Below are 20,819 nucleotides of genomic sequence, written 5' to 3'. Positions count from 1 at the left end.
AGGAGGGAAGGAGGGAAGGAAGGAAAGAAAAGAAAAGAAGGAAAGAAAGAAAAGAAAAGGAAAGAAAGAAAGAAAACCTGCAGTGCCTTTTCAGGCAAGCCCCTGCTGGGTCACAGTGCCAGAGCACACAGCACCAGCACTATGCTGCGGTCGTCGGCCACAAGTAGATTCCACACATAAAAAAGCCTTTGGGTTCACTTGGCAATGAGCTTCCCACCTGCTCACCCTTTACATTCTACGGCCCAGCGGGAACACAAGAGAGTGAGCACACATGCCATTACCTCGAGGATCCGTTCTGCTGTGCAGGTTCTCGGCCTATCGTTCTTGAGAGGAAACCCCCATCACCCCCACAATTTGCCTGAAGCCATTCCCAAACCCCAAAGAGGGAAGTCAGCAGTGGGAACTAAGTGTACACCCAAGAACCCAACTGACGCAGACTCAAGGGAGTGACACCGAGACTATCCCATTTCTCCCAATCCCTATTCCTCAGCACCCCGGGCCCAAACACTGGAGTAGGTTGTCGTTTCTGCATAAATGGATAAAGAACAACTACAAGTGAGCATCAAACTATTCCTCCTGACCATGTCTGCAAAGGAAAAAGTAAATAAAACACATCTTGGAAGACTGACAAAGATGTGTTCAACACCTTTGGGTGGGAGGGGGAGGTGGCTAGCCCCTGCAATCCAGAGCACGGCAGTCATGCACATTTTGTTTGTGTCACAAGTGCTGCACTTCCCTGTGCTTTCCCAAGACTTGGCCAACACTGCTAGACAACAACGAGCGTGCAAACGAGCCGGAAGACAACAATTTACAGGTCCACAAATACGGGATCAGAATTCAAGGATCTTAGAGGGGTTTCCTTTTAATGCAGTCCAAAAAGAAAAAATACACTTGACTTTTGAATTCCTTTGATTTTCAGGAGTTGAAAATGAATGGCCAAACTTAGTTTTAGAATCACTAGACTTTACTTCTGGAAAAGCGAAGACCTCTCCGGCGAGCTCTAATAATTCTAATGGGCAACACAAAGATTTATGTCTAGCATTTTGTGTTCTTCGACTTTTCTGCAGCCTCAGAAAAACTCGCATTTTGAATTATAGTACTGCAAGGCACAATCAGAACCCACCTCCTTCCACACACACAGCAAGTATACTCCCTGAAATTGAATTTAAAAATCCCTTAAAACAATTAGAAATACTACAAAGTTAACAATTTCTAGGTTAAAAATTTTGCTTCTACAGGACCATGCATTTTTCCTGCAAATGATTTAGCAAACACGTATAAATGTCCTTTTCCTTTTTAAACATTTGTATTTGAAATACAAATACGGCGAATCTGAACTCAGCAGCACTAAACCTGGACAGACAACTGGCGCGGGACAAATTTCAAGTTATTGCCTTCATTAGAGGTTGCATCATCTCTGATATTTTCATGAACAAATGTAATACGAGGAACATTATGCACAAAATCAAACGAGTTCTGAATCCTTTCCCACCCCCAAAATCATTGCTCGGTTCAATATCTATTTCCTATAAAAGTACATCAAATGAGTGATATTCCTTTCACTCAGTAGACGACTAAGGGCAGAACAGTTAAATCGCACCTTCTAAATTCAATGCAGATCAATTAGGGACCATGTACACATTTCCTCGGAAAGTTGCATTTTCTTTTGGCCAAGCATACCTAACCATAAAAGCAAATGGACTTTTAAGAGGTAGATTTTTTCCATGATGCATTTTGTTTATACATGAATAGTCAAGAAAAATAAAAATCAGCACTAGGTAATTTTTCTTGGTACAAGGATCTAATTTTTTTTTTTAAAGAAAGCTAGATATGGTGCTTGATTCAGACATTTTAACAGTCATTAAGTGTTCAATGCGGTTTCTTGATCAGTGCATTTGGGACTGCTCTTCGGATTAAAAAACTAGCCTGCCAATAGTACTGAAACCCCCCCCACCTCCTCCACCCGTCGGTCCACAGCTGCCTGGGGGGTCGTTGTCATCAAATCCATTGGGGCGAAATGAACAAGAGGCAGAAGCAGCTTGTAGGGCCCGGGTTCGCGCGTTCAGCTCCTGTTCCTGAAACAAAAGACAAAAACAGAAACTGAACACTACGCCAAAAATTGGGAGAACCATCCTGCCCCTAAGATGATCCTGAGTAACAAGCACATTTCGCATGGTAATAACATCACTTGGAAGGAAAAACTGTACTCTCCAGTGGGCTTTTCTTGCCCACATCCTGCCTCTGGCCTGGTATGCCCTTCCTCTTCATAGGCGACAATCGCTCTCCCCACTTTCAGAGCCTTATTAAAAAGCACATCTTCTCCAAGAGGCCTCCCTTGACTAAACCCTCACTTCCTCTTCTCCTACTCCCTTCTGTGTCGCCCTTGTACTTGCCCCCTTCGTTCCCCCCTCCCTTAGCCCCACAGCACTTAGGCACATATCTGTAATTTATTTAATGCCTGTCTCCCCTTCTAGACTGTAAGCTCGGTCATTCATTCATTCAATCTTATTTATCGACCACTTACTGTGTGCAAAGCCCTGTACTACGCACTTGGGAGAGTACACTATAATAATAAACAGACACATCCGATGCCTACAACGGGTTTACAGTCTAGAGGGTATTAAGTGTCGAGTTGTTTCCAATTCATAGCGTATCCATGGATATACTTTCTCCAGAACGTCCAGTCCTCTGCCAAAATCCGCAACCTTTCTAACGGTTCTTCCGTTATTGTTGTTATGGTCTCTATCCATCTAGCTGACGGTCTGCCTAATACATTTAAATACATTGTGGGCAGGGAACGTGTCTACCAACTCTATCATATCGTACTCTCCCAAGTGCTTATTATAGTGCTCTGACAGTAAATACTCAATAAATACGACTGACTGACTGATTTTCAGACCAAGGGAATACCAGTCCTCAGCACATTCTAACCAAGTACCTGGCAAATCACTCCTTTTTTGCAGATGGGAAAATGCACAAATTGGCTAATTACTTTGTCTTTGCTCACTGAATCAGAGTACAACTGGGACCAGGAACCATTCCTTTGGAATAAACTGCTATTCAAAACGTTCCCAAAGAAACTATTAGAGTGTGAACCACACCCACAAACACCTTGAATAAGGAGGTTTTTTTTAATCACACATATACACCTGGCACATAAACATCAAAGCGTACCCCAAAGCCCTATCAACTCTCCACCTGGAAGAGTTTGGGGAATTGCCTCTCTGATTACAGCCCTAAACAGGGGCCCTGGAAAAAACTGATTAGTATTACAGAAGCTGAGTTTCCCCTCTGTCCTCAACTTTCACACAACACGTAACTACTGACAAAATACAGACACGGCAAATCCATCTGGCTCAGTGCAAAAGTCATCCACAGACTATTACAGAGCAAAAGCCTTAAATTGCTATACCTACAGTGTCTTTAAGAGCCCAGTTAACTATGCCATCAAGGTAGAAGTGAAAATAAAAATAATGCAAGCTAAAAACCTCATTACTCACCATTTGCCCCGAAGTTTAAAACAGCCCAGTAGGATCAAACCTGACTGTCCATGCCTATTTTTAAGGCAGGGACTTCGCAGGCATGCCAACATCTCAGATGAATAATGCCCTTTTTGATTAAATATCACTCTTGTGTAGCAAGTTCATCTTGAAAGATTACCCAGTAATGTGAAATAGAGCAGATTTTCCAAGAGCTCAAACCTCTTTAATATCTCATCCATACAGTTTCAACTTGAGATAAGCAGCAGGAAGGCTGAAGTTATCACCCAATTCAACACCTGTAGCTTGCATATAGTGACCCCTTCCTTTAACAGGGCTCAAATACAATACACCATGGTTTAGGACAGGAAGCAGAAACTGTTTTGCTTTTAAAATCCCAGGCATAATTCAGGCTAAGCATGTAATTACCAGAGTTGTGATTTTGATGGCAGGCTTTCCTTTCACTTGCACACTGTCATGGGGTAGTAAAGGGGGAGTGCTGTATTGCTGGTAATTCATTTTCTGGCTTGGCTAAGTGGGAGGGGAGGGTGGGCTAGGTTTGGTATCTTTTGTTCCTATCGCTCAGACCTTTTTCCTCCAGAAACTGTCAAACAATTTTGTCCACCTGCCGTTGCTGCAAAGAAAAACAAAGAAATCCAGCTGGTGACTGGCTGATCAACACACACTAAATCTACCATTACAGAAAGGCCAAGGTTCAAGGGATGTAAGCTAGCCTGTAAGGCTCCTAACCCAGCGAAGGGTCAGTCAAATGCTGTCCAACTATCTTTTGCAGGTAGGAAAGCAAATGAACAACTGGAATCTCGGAAGAGATGGAGAAACCATTCTAAGTTTTCATTTTTAGGTGTGCACCGTTACTTCCACTGATTATCCAGGCCCATCACATCCGTCTACTCTGCTTCACCTCAGCTCATCCAAATGTCATTACTTTTTAGAAAAATTGTTCCCTGGAGACAGTTAATGTCTCGAAAATGTAATACCAGGGCAAAAGTAATTCAGGACTCCCTGTGGTAAACTTCAAGTATCAGCTGAGTGGACTGGTGGAATACGTCATGCCCAGGGCATGCTGGTGATTTCACTTCGGGGGAAACGTGTGTGGGCTCTGGGCTACTAGCTGACAGACTATATAGGCACTCAGTACAAACTGTGATAGGGGGAGGAATTCTTGGGGATTATTCTCACTTGTCTGCTTTGTGATCTTGGGCGAGTCTCTTCGTTTCTCTCTGCCTCAGTGACCTCATCTGTAAAATGGGGAGTAAGACTGTGAGCCCCACGTGGGACAGGGACTGCGTCCAAGCCGATTTGCTTGTATCCACCCCAACACTTAGTACAGTGGCTGACAAAGGGTAAGTGCTTAACGAATACCAAAATTATTGTTATTACTATTCTCTTGTCATCCAGAGCACCCTGCTCACTCCAGTCCGGATTAGAGGGAGGCCCAAGGCCACAAAATGTGACACTTATGGCTTGGATAATCATGTCCTTAAACCTAGTTCATTGTTAGATACGGTATATATATGAAAAAACACAAGGCCAGAGAGGAGTCAAGAAGAGAGAGATAAAGGTGCATCGTTCTCATCCTTTAAATGGCCACCTTATTAAACTACGGTCTTAAAAACAGCAGTGTAACACTTCACCAAAGGAAAATTTCTTAGTTGCCGTAGCCTCACTCAGTGTTGGGAAATTTGCTGGTTAACGTTGCCTAGAGTTAAAAAAAAAAAAAACCCACCCTCAAAACAGAGTGAATTCGCAGTGTAGAGAACAAGTAGTTCTGCACAAAACTCCCAAGGTATTTGGTGGGAGTTTTGCCTGAACTCCAAGCAACTTGCTGCAGGACAGAGAACTTGCAGCAAAGTTGTTTACTTTCTTACTCCTTTGAGAGCCATGAAGTTTCTGATATTTCATGGAACTTCCTAAGAAAGTAGCAGATGGAATCTGACATTTCTTTTCAGTCCTGCCAGTACTGAACTGACGTGTGATAGTGTAATTCCACTTAAGATACTCTAAATAGAAAAGAGGGGGGGAAAAAAGAAGAGACTAAACAGGAAGTTGGCTTTGAGAGTCTGAGGAAAAAAAGATGCTGGTTGAAATTGCACATAAACGTCAAGATTTGGGTTTCAATCGCCAAATTTTGTGTACACCACATTTCCACTAGAAATTCAAGTTATAGAGAAGCAGGGCTAGACCTGGAGGTGCGTGTTACCACAGGGGCTAATAACTATCAAAATTTTTTGATATTGACATTGAGACAGCAAAGTAAAATAGTCAAAATTAAACTGTTACCACAAAGACCGAGGAAAAGTGGGTCTTTGGCAGTACAGGGTTCCACAACAAAGGCAGAATCTTGTGGAAGAGGTACGGATGGTAGTGCTTGCCTTTTTGCCAGAAAGGAGGCAAACAGGAGGTAACATTCAGTGACAAAGCCACTGATGCCTTTCTTGGCATTTTAACTTCTTTAGCTGAACAACTCATGTCTTATCCCCTTATTCCACACTACAGAAGATTGTGAAATCTAAAATAGGTATCACCTATGATACATCCTAGTATTTCATGTGGTCTTAAGCTTACTCAAATTCTATCAATTAAGGGTTTTAAAAAGATTCTGTCATTTAAATTGCTTGTCCATCAAAGAGGTACAGGTATGTAGCGACAGCATACCGCTTGGTTATGATTTTTACTCAGATATCTGACTCCCTTCTCAGTAGGCAGCAGAAACATTCTACTTCACTACTTGACACTACTGAAGCAGTAGCAGAAGTGAAACCCCTGTTGACCATTAAAAATATAATCATAACTTGCTAGAGAGGGTCCTCTAATGTTCTAACAGTCCCCTGTACAATAGTAAGATGGAGAGAAAATGCTGTCTGACTATATTAGGGTGAAAATCAAACCAGGCTTGTGCTAAAATACTGATATTAATTTTCATTCAGTTTTGAAGTGTTTTATTTAACTATGCAGGTTACCTAAAATTAGATACAAGCCTTTCAATTATAATTAACTAAAATCAATTTTATAAACCTGTGTAATATTTCCTATTGAGATACAGCACTATGGGAAAATGTTATGGACAATGAAATAGAAATTGTTTTAATTTTCTAGTTATTAAGAGTGTAGCTATTTTTAAAAAATTCATCCTTCCATATCTCAATAGTAAAAATAACTCAGAAAACTTCAACGGAGCTTCTGTTCTGCCACAACTTCTTTTTGTTGCTTGGCAATTATGATGTTTATTTCCTTGAAAGAAGAAAACTCTCTTGGCACTAAACAGAGAAATAAGAATGGTCCTATTTGATAATGTGAGCTAACTCAGATCCTATTTTAACTTCTTTAGCTGAACAACTCATGTCTTATCCACTTATTCCACACTACAGAAAACTGTGAAACCTAAAACAGGTATCACCTATGATATATCCTAGTATTTCATGTGGTCTTAAGCTTACTCAAGTTCTATCAACTAAGGGTTTTAAAAAGATCCTGTCTTCAAAGAAGGCTTAGAGGAGCAGGATGGCCATGGCCCTCCTCAAGATTCTGGATTTACTTCTCAATGTGGCTCTCCTTTTCCCTCTAAATACCCCAGTATGGACCTAGTATCCATGAACTTATCCAAATCTTTCTAGAAGCAATTGACATTTTATTAGCATAATTCATTATGGTAAATTCCTGCTCAAACACCCATTCTCCTCCTCTCCAGTTTGGGAGACGGGGTGAACAATTCCTTGTTCGTCGTATCAGCTGACCCTTCATGACTTGGTAAACTTTAACAGTGCCCTCTCTCAAACGTCAGCTTTCCAAGCTGAAGTCATCTTTTCCAGCCTTTCTTGTACTCAAGTGGCTCAACCTCCTTGATTATTTTGCTCCTTCCCAGCACCTTTTTATTTTACAGGTGCTCTTTCTGTTGCTAAAACAGTAAATTTTCATTCAGTTTCCGTTCTACAGAGAGGGAGCCTGTGCACACACAGGAGACCCTAAGCTGGATTATGTGAATTTTCTAATACTTTAGATCTGGCAATAAATGTTTTTTTCACACCTTCCTGAGGAGGAGGTAATAACAGGAAGAAGATGGTGGTGGTGGTGGTGGGTGGCTGGGAGGAGTGGAAAGGAAGGATTCATTCAGGAATAGGTTACTTCCAGTACTTTGTACTTTAGCACTGGAGAGGAAGAGAAGAATCAACTGTACTTAATGAGCACATGGTACATGTAGAGTGCTGTACAAGGCACATCAGAGTGTGGTGGAGCTATGACATGATCCCCATACTTCAGGAGCTAACAACCACTCCCATGAGTGGATGTATTGAAACCTACACGAATAGGATGGGAAAAAAATCACCCTCTCATAGCTTTATCCAAGGGCTAGATTAGATGTTCCTTGAGGGCAGGGGCCATTCCTTCCAGTTTTATTGGACTCCACTAAATGCTTAATCCAGTGTCCTGCAGAGTAGCTACTCAAAAGGTACTATTGGCTGATGGGATTTCAAGACAGCTATTCTTTAGTCGCACATTTTTACGTCGTCAGTTGCTATTCCTTCCCAACGGCAACCTGTGTGGACGATATTCCAAATAATGCAAGTGTCCTAGCATTTTCCCCTCCCATCAGAGGACACTAAGAAGCTGGGTACAAGTCAACAACTCATTTCACCTTCATGATCAGGAAGCCCAGCGAGCATTTCTGACCCAAGGAAGGAGAACAGAGTACTTCACTAAAGTCACATTCCTCCTTGTCTTATGGTCACACATTAGCGAGAATTTGATAAAGGAGGTGCTCTCTGCTTGGTTATACCGGATGTTAATCCTGTCTCTTGCCCACCAAGAATCTACAGTTTAGTCTTCCTAAAGATTAACGACATTCCAAGGATTTATTTTTTATGGTACTTCAGTGCTTCCGATGTGCTGGGCACCACACAAATTGCTGGGACAGATACCACCACAGTTAGATTCTGGTTGCAATTTTCACCACTTCCTAGTATTATCTACAAATCCTGTTACTATTCTGTTCACGCACAGTCGAAATGTTAAATAATTCCAGCCCTTCACTGATTTCAATATCAAATGCTAAATTCATCATTTTACAGTGTTATCTTTCATCCGAAATATTTGTACCACATCCAATCTGGGTAAGTTAAACTAAATACAAAGATGTGATTAATAAATCACTTGATTTTACTACCTTTTCCATCAACTATGAGAATGAATTTATTAAGATAGCTAGCCAGGTTACTGGCAGGATTTTCTTCATAAGTCTTCACGCTGGGTGTTCATACTGTTTTTAGTCAGCCCCTGACCCGTTATCTTTCCACAATTTAAATGTGATTCCGACAATTACTGTCTCCAGCAAGGGAAGCTCGCCAAGGGCAAAACACAGTTGCCTTTTCCTCTATTATTTTGGTATAGTTTTCAGGAACATCGTGCCAATTTCCTTTAATTTGGGAGGCAACCGAGATTAATTGATTTTACCAAAACATTCTCTTATCTGTACTGCTAATTGTCATACTGCTTTCAGCTACGGTATCCTGACAGCTTTGGCAACTGCTGAATTAGAAAGGTTTTCACTACTTCTCTATTGGCAAATCACTTGTTTTGTTGAAAGACCATTTAAGGAATTAATTCAGGCTTCACCTCGTGAAAATATTTACATAAAGGAAGAAAATACACTAAGTACTATCTGCAACCATTTACTTCAGCCTATTAGCTTTTCGTGCAAGTGTCACTCCACATCTGTACAGTTTCATACCGTTTCATAAGTGAAGTATAATCCCCATTAAGATGACATGGAAACTTATGAATTTACATCCATTCCCATATTTCCACTTTGAGATGAATTCCCTAAAAATGTACCAGCCTTTTCTTAAAGCCACGGATGTAACTTGATGAGACTTGCCAGATGTTGGGCAACTTCTACAAGAGAAGACTTTCGCAAGTCACGAATTACCCATGATTTTCATCTTACCTGCAAATACAGCTTATTATCTTTCGTGATAGCATCCATAAGTTCCTTTTGCAGAGGGGGATCTCCATTTACCCCAAGTCCACTGGATGAGCTAGCATTCAAACCACTAGTGCTATTCTGTTTCTTGTACAGCAGGACGTAAGCAGTGTCTTTTGGAAATCTACTGGTAATTTTCTGGACTGACTGAAATGAGGTAAATGTCACTCTGCTGTCATTAAATAAAAACCATTCTTTTGACCCATCCTTGTCGCCCAGATCCTGTTCAGCAACTTGCGTAGGAACCTCTCCCCCAAACAAATGACCCTGAGGGGGAGTTAAAGCCAGACTTTCAGACTGATGGCACAGTTGAAAGGAAGGTTCTGAACCTGTGATGTTTCTGGCATAGGAATAATAATGTCCACTTTCCGATGATATGCCAGAGTGAACAACAACAGAGCTTAACAAATAGGGCACCAATTGCGGGCGGCATGCTTCTTCAACCCCAGAGGGCTTCAGTTTTTTAGCTAGGTTCTCACCAATGTCAGGGAAATCCACATCTACAGCCCAACTTCTGGACACGGAAGTTAAAGAGGAAATAGTTCTTCTGACTGGTAACTCCAAAACCAGCGGCAGTGACACATTGTCTAGGATTTTGCGTCTTACGTGGCATTTCTGATCATAAGAGAATCGCAAGAGAGTGAGAATTAAATATTCAGGCTCCTCCATGATTTGCATAGTTTTCTCTGCATTCTGCAGAGAGGCACAGTTTTCACAATAATATCGGTTGTCCCCATTCAAGATTTCTGGTGCCAGATAATAATTTAGCAAATCGGTAACTGAGGGAGGCGTTTCACTTCCCGGTTTCTGAGATGCCTCTCTATTACTCTGAAATTTGAAGGGATCTTCAGAGGTGGAAGTGTTTTCATCAGTACAGTGAAGTTCCGAGGGAATATCGTCTAATGCTCCTTCGTTCATAGCCGTTTCATAGCCAAAGCCTGCCGCGAGAGGATGGCAAAGTGCGGGCTCTTCGGAAAGTACGGCTGACTCTACACTGGCTTGCATCACTGGAGAACATGCCGAACCTTGCGAGGAAACGTTTTCCGCGGAGGGGGAAGGACAAAACGCTAGAGAGAGATCTGTGAAGGCCTCCTCTTTTTGTGAAGTGCTTCTGCAGTTCAAACAGCAGATGTTAGTTTGCAATTTCCCTCCAAACATTTTCTCTATTAAGGTTTTCTCTCCATCCTTCGTATAAGAGATCTCTGTAAATGGTGGGGGCTGGCTGGCTACCTCCTGAGATGTCATCTCTTCAGACCCCAGATTTTCAGGAGGCTTAAGTGAAGACAGGGCTTTCAAGGTTCTCTCTTCTTCGTGGAGTCTGCAAAGAAGTCACAGATCATTCTTCACAACACCACTCTGAGAGAGAGATCTTTGGGGAAATCTGATGCCTGATGTTATATTGTAATAATAATAATAATAATAATAATTAGAGAAACAGCGTTCAAATCCCGGCTCCACCAATTATCAGCTGTGTGACTTTGAGCAAGTCACTTAACTTCTCTGTGCCTCAGTTCCCTCATCTGTCAAATGGGGATTAAGACTGTGAGCCCCCAGTGGGACAACCTGATCCATCTTGTAACCTCCCCAGCGCTTAGAACAGTGTTTTGCACATAGTAAGCACTTAATAAATGCCATTATTATTATTATAGTATTTGTTAAGTGCTTACTATGTGCCAGGCACTATACTAAGCGCTGGGGTGGATAAAAGCAAATTGGGTCCCTGTCCCACGAGGGGTTCACAGTCTCAATACTCTTCCAAGCGCTTAGTACTGTGCTTTGCCTAGTGTAGGCACTCAATACACACGGTTAATAATAATAGTGATAATAATTTAAAAACTCATCAGGTTAAAGGAGCCAAGTCCTGTTTAAATTTAGTAAATGTAAATTCCTATTTTTAAGGTTTGTAGTTTGCTAACCCCTGTGGGTACAGGCACATTATGTGATATTTAATCAGCTCCTGCTGAACACGGTTCTTTTGCTCCTACAAGACTGAGACCCTCAAGAAGCACTTCTTAAAGTACAAATTAAAATTTAAAGCAATCATGTCAAAATGGAAATACTGCTACAGTTAAATTTGACTGCAAAAAGCAAAAAAAAATTACAAGAGGAAAAAAAAACAACCCAAACCATACCTGTCTAGGAGAAATCTGAGATATTCAGAGCAGTCCTGCTGGGATCTAGGAGCAAACCAAGGAGGTCTGGAAGCCTCAAAGAAAATCCGAGGGGCGTACGCCTCCCTCTGTTGACCGGCACGGAAGAAACACAAGAAGGGAGTGATTTACACAAATAAGTCATCTTCTGAAGCGGCTGATTAACCAAACCATTAAAAAAAAATTAGGCACCCTACGTTAAATACTCAAAACAAGGGACGTCTCCTACATAGGTCAGTCCTATTTGGGCCAAAATATATTTAAAGAAAGTTCAATACCTGATGAATTGCTGTGCCTTACTACTTGCAGCATTTACAGTGTCCTAGCATGCGCATGACAACTTCAAAGGACTTAATGAGCTCACTGTCCCAGTGGGGGGGAAAAAAAACAAAACACAGGACAAGGGAGGTTGAGTATTTCAGTTTTAACTGAGGAAAATTGACAAACAATGTGGCAGGTCGCTCTGGGTTTTTCACATTGCAACTGCATCTGCCAGGGATCCAAATACCCCCAAAATCTCATGCAAGAGGACTCAAGACCTCCTGGGTGCAGCTCAAGTCATTTTTGCCTTCTTAAGCACAGTCACTGAAGCCAGGACAATTAGGCCTTTGAATGATTAAGCATTTATTTAAGTTTTAAGAATTCTCTCTTTGCGTCAACCTAGCTGCCCTTGTTCATTCTCTTCCAATGACAGTGGTTTGGTGGGCAGAAACCTCTTTAGCCAGCCCCTACATTCTGTTTCCTTGCTACTTTGCTAAGAGGTACGATATTTCTTCACCACAGCACCCAGATTTTAATGGTACAATTCCTTAGATATTACCTATCCAGACTAAATCATCCAGTCTGTTTTTAACTAAACAAGTTATCGACTGCATTTCTCTAACAAGCAGAGAGTAGGAAAGGACCAGCCCTTCTTATATTTGGAAGCTCTTGCTACTGGCCACTGCTTCTCCAGAACCCTCTGTATAGAAGAATGGATAGTGGTTAAAAGCCAACACCTCACGGCTTCTGGGACAATGTAGCGGTTGCTCCCACAGGCCCCAGTCAGAGGAAAGTGGGGAAGAGAAACTCTGGAAGACGAAAAATTCACTCCTGAGGACCCTTTCCCTGAGGGAAGGTTAACTGGATTAGGTAAAAAGGATTTATCAGGTACTTCCACTTGAAACATAGCCAATCACAGGGGAATAGTAGCAAAGGAGGAAGGGGGCTAGTTAGTTGCAGGGAAGAATCCCCTCGGCCATTTTAGGGGTAAAGGTTTTGGAAAGGGCAAAGCAGAAGATCCTGGCGGATCAGGACTCGGGAGGATTTAGCAGGCGATCCTCGGGGATAGGTTTTCCATGCGGTTCCCACCCAAGAAGAGGGGTGAGGGGAGAACTGATTGTGTAGACCTGCAGCCGAGGATCCCGAGAGGATTCAAATGGGTAAATTTGGTATCTGGGACACCCTTAGGGAAGAGGGGAAAGAACCAGGAGAATGGATGCAACCTGGAATTTAGAGAGGAAGAGTAGTGCTGAGGAAAAGAGGAATCAGCATTAGAGAAAGGCATTTCAGAGTGGAATTCTATTTGTTGCTTAAACATTGTTTGCAATTCACCCATTCGGAGCTCTAGCGTCGGCACCCACCCATGATTTGGGCTGAAGCAGCTCTGGGGTGCCCGAGAGGGAAGAGAAGGGAGGCCTTTCCTCCACTGAGCTTTCTCAAGTGAGCGTCATGAGGGGAGAGGGGCCATCTAACTGAAGAGTAAACGATCCCCTTCCTGGTGGAGGGGTGCTTGTTTGAAAGATAAAGGGCGGTGGGAGGGGCCAATGAGGGCACAGGAGTGGGGTTCGCTAGGCAGAGAACGTTATCTCTTACACGATAGGGTCTGGTTTAGCTGGGATTTAGGGTTGTGTCTCCCCATTAAGCCACAGCTTCATGAACTATGGGAAGGATGGGTAAGCTGAATACAATGAAAAAAATTCCTAGTGGTGGGATTTAAAAGTTGCTTATTTTCCTTTATTCATCATCTCCTCAATGCTCCCATTTCTCCCTTCCCCATCCCTCCATTTGCCCTCACTTTCATTTCTTTGTTAAAATACAAGGCATCCACTAAAGAAGGTAGAAGATTTTCTGAACAGCAACAAGTACATTGCAGGGTCTCAGTGAATAACAAATACCACAACTTTTGAAGGCCACCATCGATCCTCTTTCAAAAGGAAGGAGTCATCTTAAGCCTTTCCACAGTCTCGGGGTGGGAAATTAAGACATCACAGATTGGGTTAAGTGTCATGAAATCAGAATGGTCTGCTTTCATCTCATCCAGGATAGGGGATGTGCATCCTTATCATCTGGTATCTTGAATTTCACCCATCTGGCAACATCACCACAGCAAGCACAGATGTGATTTCGGTTGTATTTTAACTGAGGTAAACACATACATTTACACTTACCTGGGTATGTGCCAAAAAGGCAAAAAGATGTTGTAATTTTTTCATTAATGAATTGCACCCATTTAGATTTAAGGATAATACATGTCTCCTGAAACTGAAAGAATAAAAATGCAATAATTTATACCGTTGTCAGATTTCTTTCAATTTCAACGAACAAAGTATCAAACAGAAAAGAGTTCTGACCGACTGAATTACGGCCCCCGTAGCCTTGTTAAGAGTCGAGCAAAATGGAGTTTGGAAAAGCGATTTTCGAATACAACGAAAGAATAGTTACAGAAGCAAAACTTGATTTGTCCTCATACAATCTCCCTCCGGTTCCCAATTGCGCTCGGAACATTAGTCACCCAGCGCCTTCTCTCCTTTCAGAGTTTGGTGGGAAAATGGGCAAAACCAGGTGGTGCAGGATGCTAGCCTGGCATTGCCTTTTCCTCTCCACCGTTCCCTCCAAGCCACGATCATGCACCCCGGCTCTGTTTGGGTTTTTCGGGTCCAGGGCAGTCACCCGGAAGGCTTCTGTTGCTGAATGCTGGAGAAGGAGAGTTCACTTCAATGCTGTGATACCTCACCGCCAAAGAAGTGAAGACTAGTGACCTCAGAGGAAGTCTGGGCCTTGGGAGTTCTAGGATATTTCCTTGTGACTTTAGGGATGTAAATCCTCTTCAGCTCCATCAGATTGTAAAGAAACCAAGTAATTCTATGAAATCACAATCAATGCGGCGAATGGAGCCCAAGGAGAGACCTCTGCTTCCAGGGATTGTTCGCCTTGATCACTGCCCCCAGAGAATAGAATTGAGTCACATCACGTGGCAGAAGAAAGAAAACGGTAAAAGTATATCAGGGATCTAGTTTCTATGGTTTCTCTCTGGCTGGGGTGAGTATTCTCTATCCTCAGGGTCATTGGGCCAGGGTCATTTTTTTGTACACATTTATTACTCTATTTATTTATTTATTTTACTTGTACATATCTATTCTATTTATTTTATTTTGTTAGTATGTTTGGTTTTGTTCTCTGTCTCCCCCTTTTAGACTGTGAGCCCACTGTTGGGTAGGGACTGTCTCTAGATGTTGCCAATTTGTACTTCCCAAGTGCTTAGTACAGTGCTCTGCACATAGTAAGTGCTCAATAAATACGATTGATGATGATGATGATGATTGGGCCACTTCGTAGGTGGATAGATCGCTTAGTGGACTCTGGAGAGAGGGAGTAAATTGCAACATCCTCCTTAGCACTCAGGTACATACATATAACTATTCTGACTGCACAGATTGTAAATATTTTTATATTTGTCTCTCCTGGTGGAGGGTAAACTCGCTGTAGGCAGGAAAATGTGTCACTTTAATTTGTACTTCAAAAGCACCTAGGCCTCTGTATTGACACACATAAGTGCTCAACAAATGCTCCTACTCCTAGATTACACTCACATTTTATATTTTAAGCATATCGGACTAGCATTTGCCAAAAAATAACGTTTCTCAACGTGTCATTTATCGAAGCCTCATTGTGCTCCGATAAACAGAATTTAACATTGTAGGTGATTCTGAAATTCTGGATCAAACGTGTGTGACTGCATCACACGCCCTTAAGCCACTTTGCCAAAAGTGATTCCTGCATAGAAAAACACTCACAACAACTAAATCCCTTTGGAAAATTCTGAGCTGTAGTTCAAGAGACTTCACGTAGTGGAAAGAGCACAGGCCCAGGAGTCACGAGACCTGGGTTCTAGACCCAGCTCTGCCACTGGCCTCTACTGTGACCATGGCAAGTCACTTAACTGCTCTGTGCCTCTGTTTCCTCATCCATGAAATGGGGATAAAATACATTATATGGCCCACACGAGACAGGGACTGTGTCTCAGCTGAGAGCTACGACCCAACCCCAGTGCTCACCATAAAGTAAGCATTGAATAAATGCTCTCATTATTACTCTGCAGGTGGCAAAATTAGTGCTTGAATTAATCAGTTTCATCTAAGCTTTTTAAATTGCTGAACTTATATGTATGAGGAAAGACAGAAATTCTCAATTTCAATAAAGGTTTTTTAATATCCACGCCTCCATTTTTCCTCCTAACAACGCTTCTGTTTATACATCCACCCTCAGACTTTATATATACACATATTGATTTACATATTCATTCATTCATTTTCTTCCCAACACTTTTGCTGCTTCTAGCTGTATCTAAATTGTCCCCCCAACTCCCTCTGTTTATGTACGGTTTCTATCTGCCTATTTCTCTCCCATCACATGTTAAACTCGAGAGCAGGGACTAGGTCTTCTATTGTACTCTCTCAAGCTTCCAGGATAGTGCCTGCGTACAGTAAGGATTCAATAAAGAGTACTAAATGAATACCCTAAAATGACCTCATTTCCCTGAGTGCACCCCTGACGCATGAGGTACAGAATTATTACATTTTGTATGATATAGTGATGTGTCTTCCACCACCTGATCTCATTTATTTGCTGTTCTCACTATCACCGTATCAACTGCAACCACATTGTAGTTAACCTGTTCACCACTCTTAATAAAGATGTTTACAAAAGTATCTGACCTCTCTTTTTTGGCCTTTTTCTCATGCCTGGAATAGACTGGAGGAAAAGACACCCACTTTAATCCTTCCCAAGGCAAAAACACGGTCACCCTCAATCTAACTGTACCACTTGCCAAGTTTCACATGAAAAGGTTTTGAAAGTTAAAGTGCTTTTAGAAGAGGGACCAGGCCACTTCTATTTTCTGTGAGTTTTTAATACATTGTGTGTGCTCAATAAATATCAACAATAAAGAAAACCTCACAGTAGTTAATGAAAATAATTTCAGCATTCTTCAAGTAAAAACTTGCTCGTACCTTGACGACCCAACTGCTTTTTTCATGGAAGGAGCTAGTAAAAACTGTTCTGTTACCTAAGGGATACTTGTAAGCAACTAACAAAGTATTTTATCTTTTGGGAACAGGCCCTAAACTTATGGCAGTGGCCCAGCTATCACTTGCCACCCATCCTATCACAGCCACATGTCCCTATGTGGCAAGTGAACCACTATATGCTGAACACCAAAAAAACCAAAATAGGAACTTGACGGTAAAGATGATAAATGGATAGGTTAAATTATTCAAGGGAATTTTTAGACTCTCCCCACCAGCCCTTCCCCCCAACCCCAGATCTATAATTTGAAAAAATATATTTCTAAAATGGTTGCCTATCCTGGACAGTTTAGTCCTTCACTGGACCAGATGACTTTCTGAAATGAAACCCCAGTCTGGGGAGAAGAATGCAGCAAAGGGCAGTAGTAGGTTAAAACCCTTTTCCCATAAATGCAAACACACAAGAAATACTCTGAAATTATAGTGATATCCTTTTACAATCATCTTTGTAGCTAAACTTTTTTTTACAGTCAATGAAGTCCCAACTCAACAATGTTCTTATGTGTGTTTCTAGACTTGTCTTTTCTTTGACAACAATATTGGAGGGAAGATGGAAAGCAGTTTCATTAGTCCCTGAATAATACAAAAAAATTCTCTCTCCCTTTGCTGTTAACATAATCTGCAACAGGTTTTCAAAGTTAACAAAAGCCTTGGATAAAAAAAAATAAAATAAAAAAGACTTACTCTGTGGCCATAAACAATGCCTGAATTACACTGTTCATATAACATGTATTTCCTAGGTTAATCAGACCAGTTTTCCCAGTTTCAGATTTTCCAGAAAGTCTAGACAAACAAGATGCCAAAGAATTTGATTGAGAAGTCCAGGCACTTTGATTGAGGATCAATTTAATCTTTTCTTCACTAGGTTTGGGAAGATCCTGTGGATAAAAGCAAAACAAAGACAGAGTGTTTAGCGGCATACTTTCTGCTATTCATTGAAAACTAGAACTCACATCAACACCTTTTTGCTTTTAACTCTTTCTTTTCCCTGCCGTTTTGCAATTTCCCCACTTCAACAGTCCAAAGGACGTATTTTTTTATGGTATTTGGTAAGCGCTTACCACGCGACAAGCACTGCTCTAAGCACTGGGATAGGTACAACTTACTCAAGATGAATACAGTCCCTGTCCCACATGGGGCTCACAGTCCAACAGGCAGAGAAGTGGCAGAGCTGGGATTAAAACCAAGATCCTCTGTCTCCCAGGCCCAAGCCTTATTCACTGGGCCACAGTGCATCCAAGGGATGTGACTTCCATCTGGCTTTACAGTTGTTTGGTCACTCAAATGATCAAACTGCACAAGGCCAAAATTAATTCATCTTGGAGGCAAATTATGTCAACATGAATGATACTGCTGAATCAGGAATCACCTCTGAACATATAATCTCTGTACGCTAGAAAAGTAACCATCTGCTGATGTAAATCAGGGGAAACATAGCAGTGGTGCAAATAAGTGAGAAAAATGATGGAGTTTAATTTGTATGTCACATCAGAATAGCTAGCTCTCTTCCTCCCTTCAAGGCCCTACTGAGAGCTCACCTCCTCCAGGAGGCCTTCCCAGACTGAGCCCCTTCCTTCCTCTCCCCCTCGTCCCCCTCTCCATCCCCCCCATCTTACCTCCTTCCCTTCCCCACAGCACCTGTATATATGTATATATGCTTGTACAAATTTATTACTCTATTTATTTTACTTGTACATATCTATTCTATTTACTTTATTTTGTTAGTATGTTTGGTTTTGTTCTCTGTCTCCCCCTTTTAGACTGTGAGCCCACTGTTGGGTAGGGACTGTCTCTATGTGTTGCCAACTTGTACTTCCCAAGCGCTTAGTAAAGTGCTCTGCACACCGTAAGCGCTCAATAAATACGATTGATGATGATGATGATGATGATGATCAGAATAGAACAATGAGAACTTGCTTCAAGTCACTGTCCAACTTTTCTCAAAGAAGTTTGTAAATATTTGTAGAAACATGCAATTTTTCTTAGTTATCCAAGGATTGACTGCCTTCTACCCGCTGGCACCAAGAATCTAGAAAGATATTGGATTTCCTTTTTCTTTTCATAGTTTTAGTACTTTGCTTCTGAGAAGCAGTGTGGCCTAGAGGAAAGAGCAAGACCTGGGAGCTAGGACCTGGGTTCTATTCCCAGCTTTGCCACTTGTCTGCCGTGTGACCTTGGGCAAGTTGCTTAACTTCTCTGTCCTGAAATTTCATCTATAAAATGGGAATTAAATACTGCAATTCCTCCTATTTAGGTTGTGTCCAACCTGGTTATATTGTTCCTACCCCAGTGCTCAGTACAGTGCTCGGCACAAAGCAAGCACTTAAATAGTACTATTATTAGGTGGGAAAATTAGAGTGAACAACCTTTTCTGACGATTCGGATTCTTCACTGAAATATTATATTTGGTAGGTACTATAGTTTTCTGCAAATAGCAGTCCTGATCTTTTTATGTTACCATTGACTCAATTACTACAGCTCCTTGTAGTAATTATTACGTTGCCAACTTGTACTTCCCAAGCGCTTAGTACAGTGCTCTGCACACAGTAAGCGCTCAATAAATACGATTGATTGATTGGGGAATTGCATCTACTGACTACACTGTATTGTTCACTCATTCATTCAATCGTATTTATTGAGCGCTTACTCTGTGCACAGCACTGTACTAAGCGCTTGGGAAATACAAGCACTTAATACAGTGCTCCACACACATTAAGTTAGCACTCAAAACAATCCACTATTTTGCAGATGCATAAGAAATACAGATATGGCAATTGGGGAAAAAAAAAGAATTGAGAGGACAAACCTGGGGAGCCACGTTCCTGACTGAAAAAAGAATTAAGAAAGGGGCGTCTGCAGCATGTTACTATTCAAGGTAACAGAAGATTGACCCACGCAAAGGTAATTTGAGAAGAGGGTCACACAAAAGGTATTTAAAATTTGGTCACATGGCGGTAACAGGTGAAGAAAGAGGAAGATGGAAATTAGTAAAAAGCAATGAACCAAATTACGAGATAAACCCAAGTATTCTAAGTGAAGTTATTTATCTGGTGCATCGTTCACAGGGAGTACCTGCAAGCTTCTCCAGTGTGGCACCAATATGCAAAAATAGATTCTCCAATCTTCCTCCTTTCTTCACTCCTCTGTGCCTTAGTTCCCTCAACGACAAAATGGGGATCAATACTTATCCTCTCTCCTACTTATGCTGTAAACCTCATGTGGGACCTAATTATCTTGTAACTACCCCAGTGCTTAATACTTAGTAGGCACTTTAACAAATACAATTGCAGAATGACCATATTTACAGTAATCAGCCGGAAGAGTACTTTCCTATTTCCCTTTTCAAGCAGAACACGAAAGGAAAACAACAACAGTTCATTAACAGCTTCATTCGGAATTCACGGTACCTTAATAGCCTCCAGAATAGGCTCGTACAGATCTGGAAATCCTGAATAGTGATACATCATACAGTGAATTAATTCTGTCAACTGCACTAAGAAGGCAGTACTGGAAGGTAGGCCGTCATTTTTGAAAGAGCGAAGCAAGGTGACCACATGAGGAACGATCTGCAGAAAAAAAAGACAAGACTTACTTTAGTTCGTGCTAATGTTTTCTGGGTATGTTCTCATTCGGCACTAGCCCCTCTAGGACTGAATTGCTAAAATTTGGACATTCCTAAAGAGAAAACTATATACATATGCAGTATGAAAGAGAATGCAACATTAACAAAGTACCACAACAGCAGCTGAGATCACTGCTGCTTTCTGAAAAATGCTTCATTTAAAGGTGCAGAATATTAGATCCTATGGTCCCGGATTCCTCCCCAAATTCCCATCCTCAAAAGGCA

At 41.6% G+C, this 20,819-nt stretch overlaps 1 protein-coding gene across 2 annotated transcripts in view; it reads right to left on the bottom strand.

Annotated features, from left to right (window-relative positions):
• Nucleotides 1-767: 767 nt before the first annotated feature.
• The window catches only part of USP38 (ubiquitin specific peptidase 38), a 45,270-nt gene continuing 25,218 nt past the window's right edge, over nucleotides 768-20,819 (bottom strand). The window contains exons 5-10 of one of the 2 annotated variants that reach the window (XM_038755078.1): nucleotides 20,380-20,538; nucleotides 17,657-17,850; nucleotides 14,057-14,150; nucleotides 11,610-11,716; nucleotides 9,442-10,795; nucleotides 768-2,075 (exon numbers count right to left, since the gene is read on the bottom strand). In XM_038755078.1, coding sequence (XP_038611006.1) covers nucleotides 1,914-2,075; nucleotides 9,442-10,795; nucleotides 11,610-11,716; nucleotides 14,057-14,150; nucleotides 17,657-17,850; nucleotides 20,380-20,538 — 2,070 coding nt within the window. In that variant the 3' untranslated portion in view covers nucleotides 768-1,913. The remainder of the gene's footprint in view (nucleotides 2,076-9,441; nucleotides 10,796-11,609; nucleotides 11,717-14,056; nucleotides 14,151-17,656; nucleotides 17,851-20,379; nucleotides 20,539-20,819) is intronic. The other variant, XM_038755079.1, reaches the window with a different exon arrangement.

The sequence above is a fragment of the Tachyglossus aculeatus genome, chromosome 12, assembly GCF_015852505.1.
Source record: "Tachyglossus aculeatus isolate mTacAcu1 chromosome 12, mTacAcu1.pri, whole genome shotgun sequence".
Classification (NCBI taxonomy): domain Eukaryota; kingdom Metazoa; phylum Chordata; class Mammalia; order Monotremata; family Tachyglossidae; genus Tachyglossus; species Tachyglossus aculeatus.
Note: the sequence above shows the minus strand (reverse complement) of the source record. Positions and strands in the feature narration are given on the sequence as shown.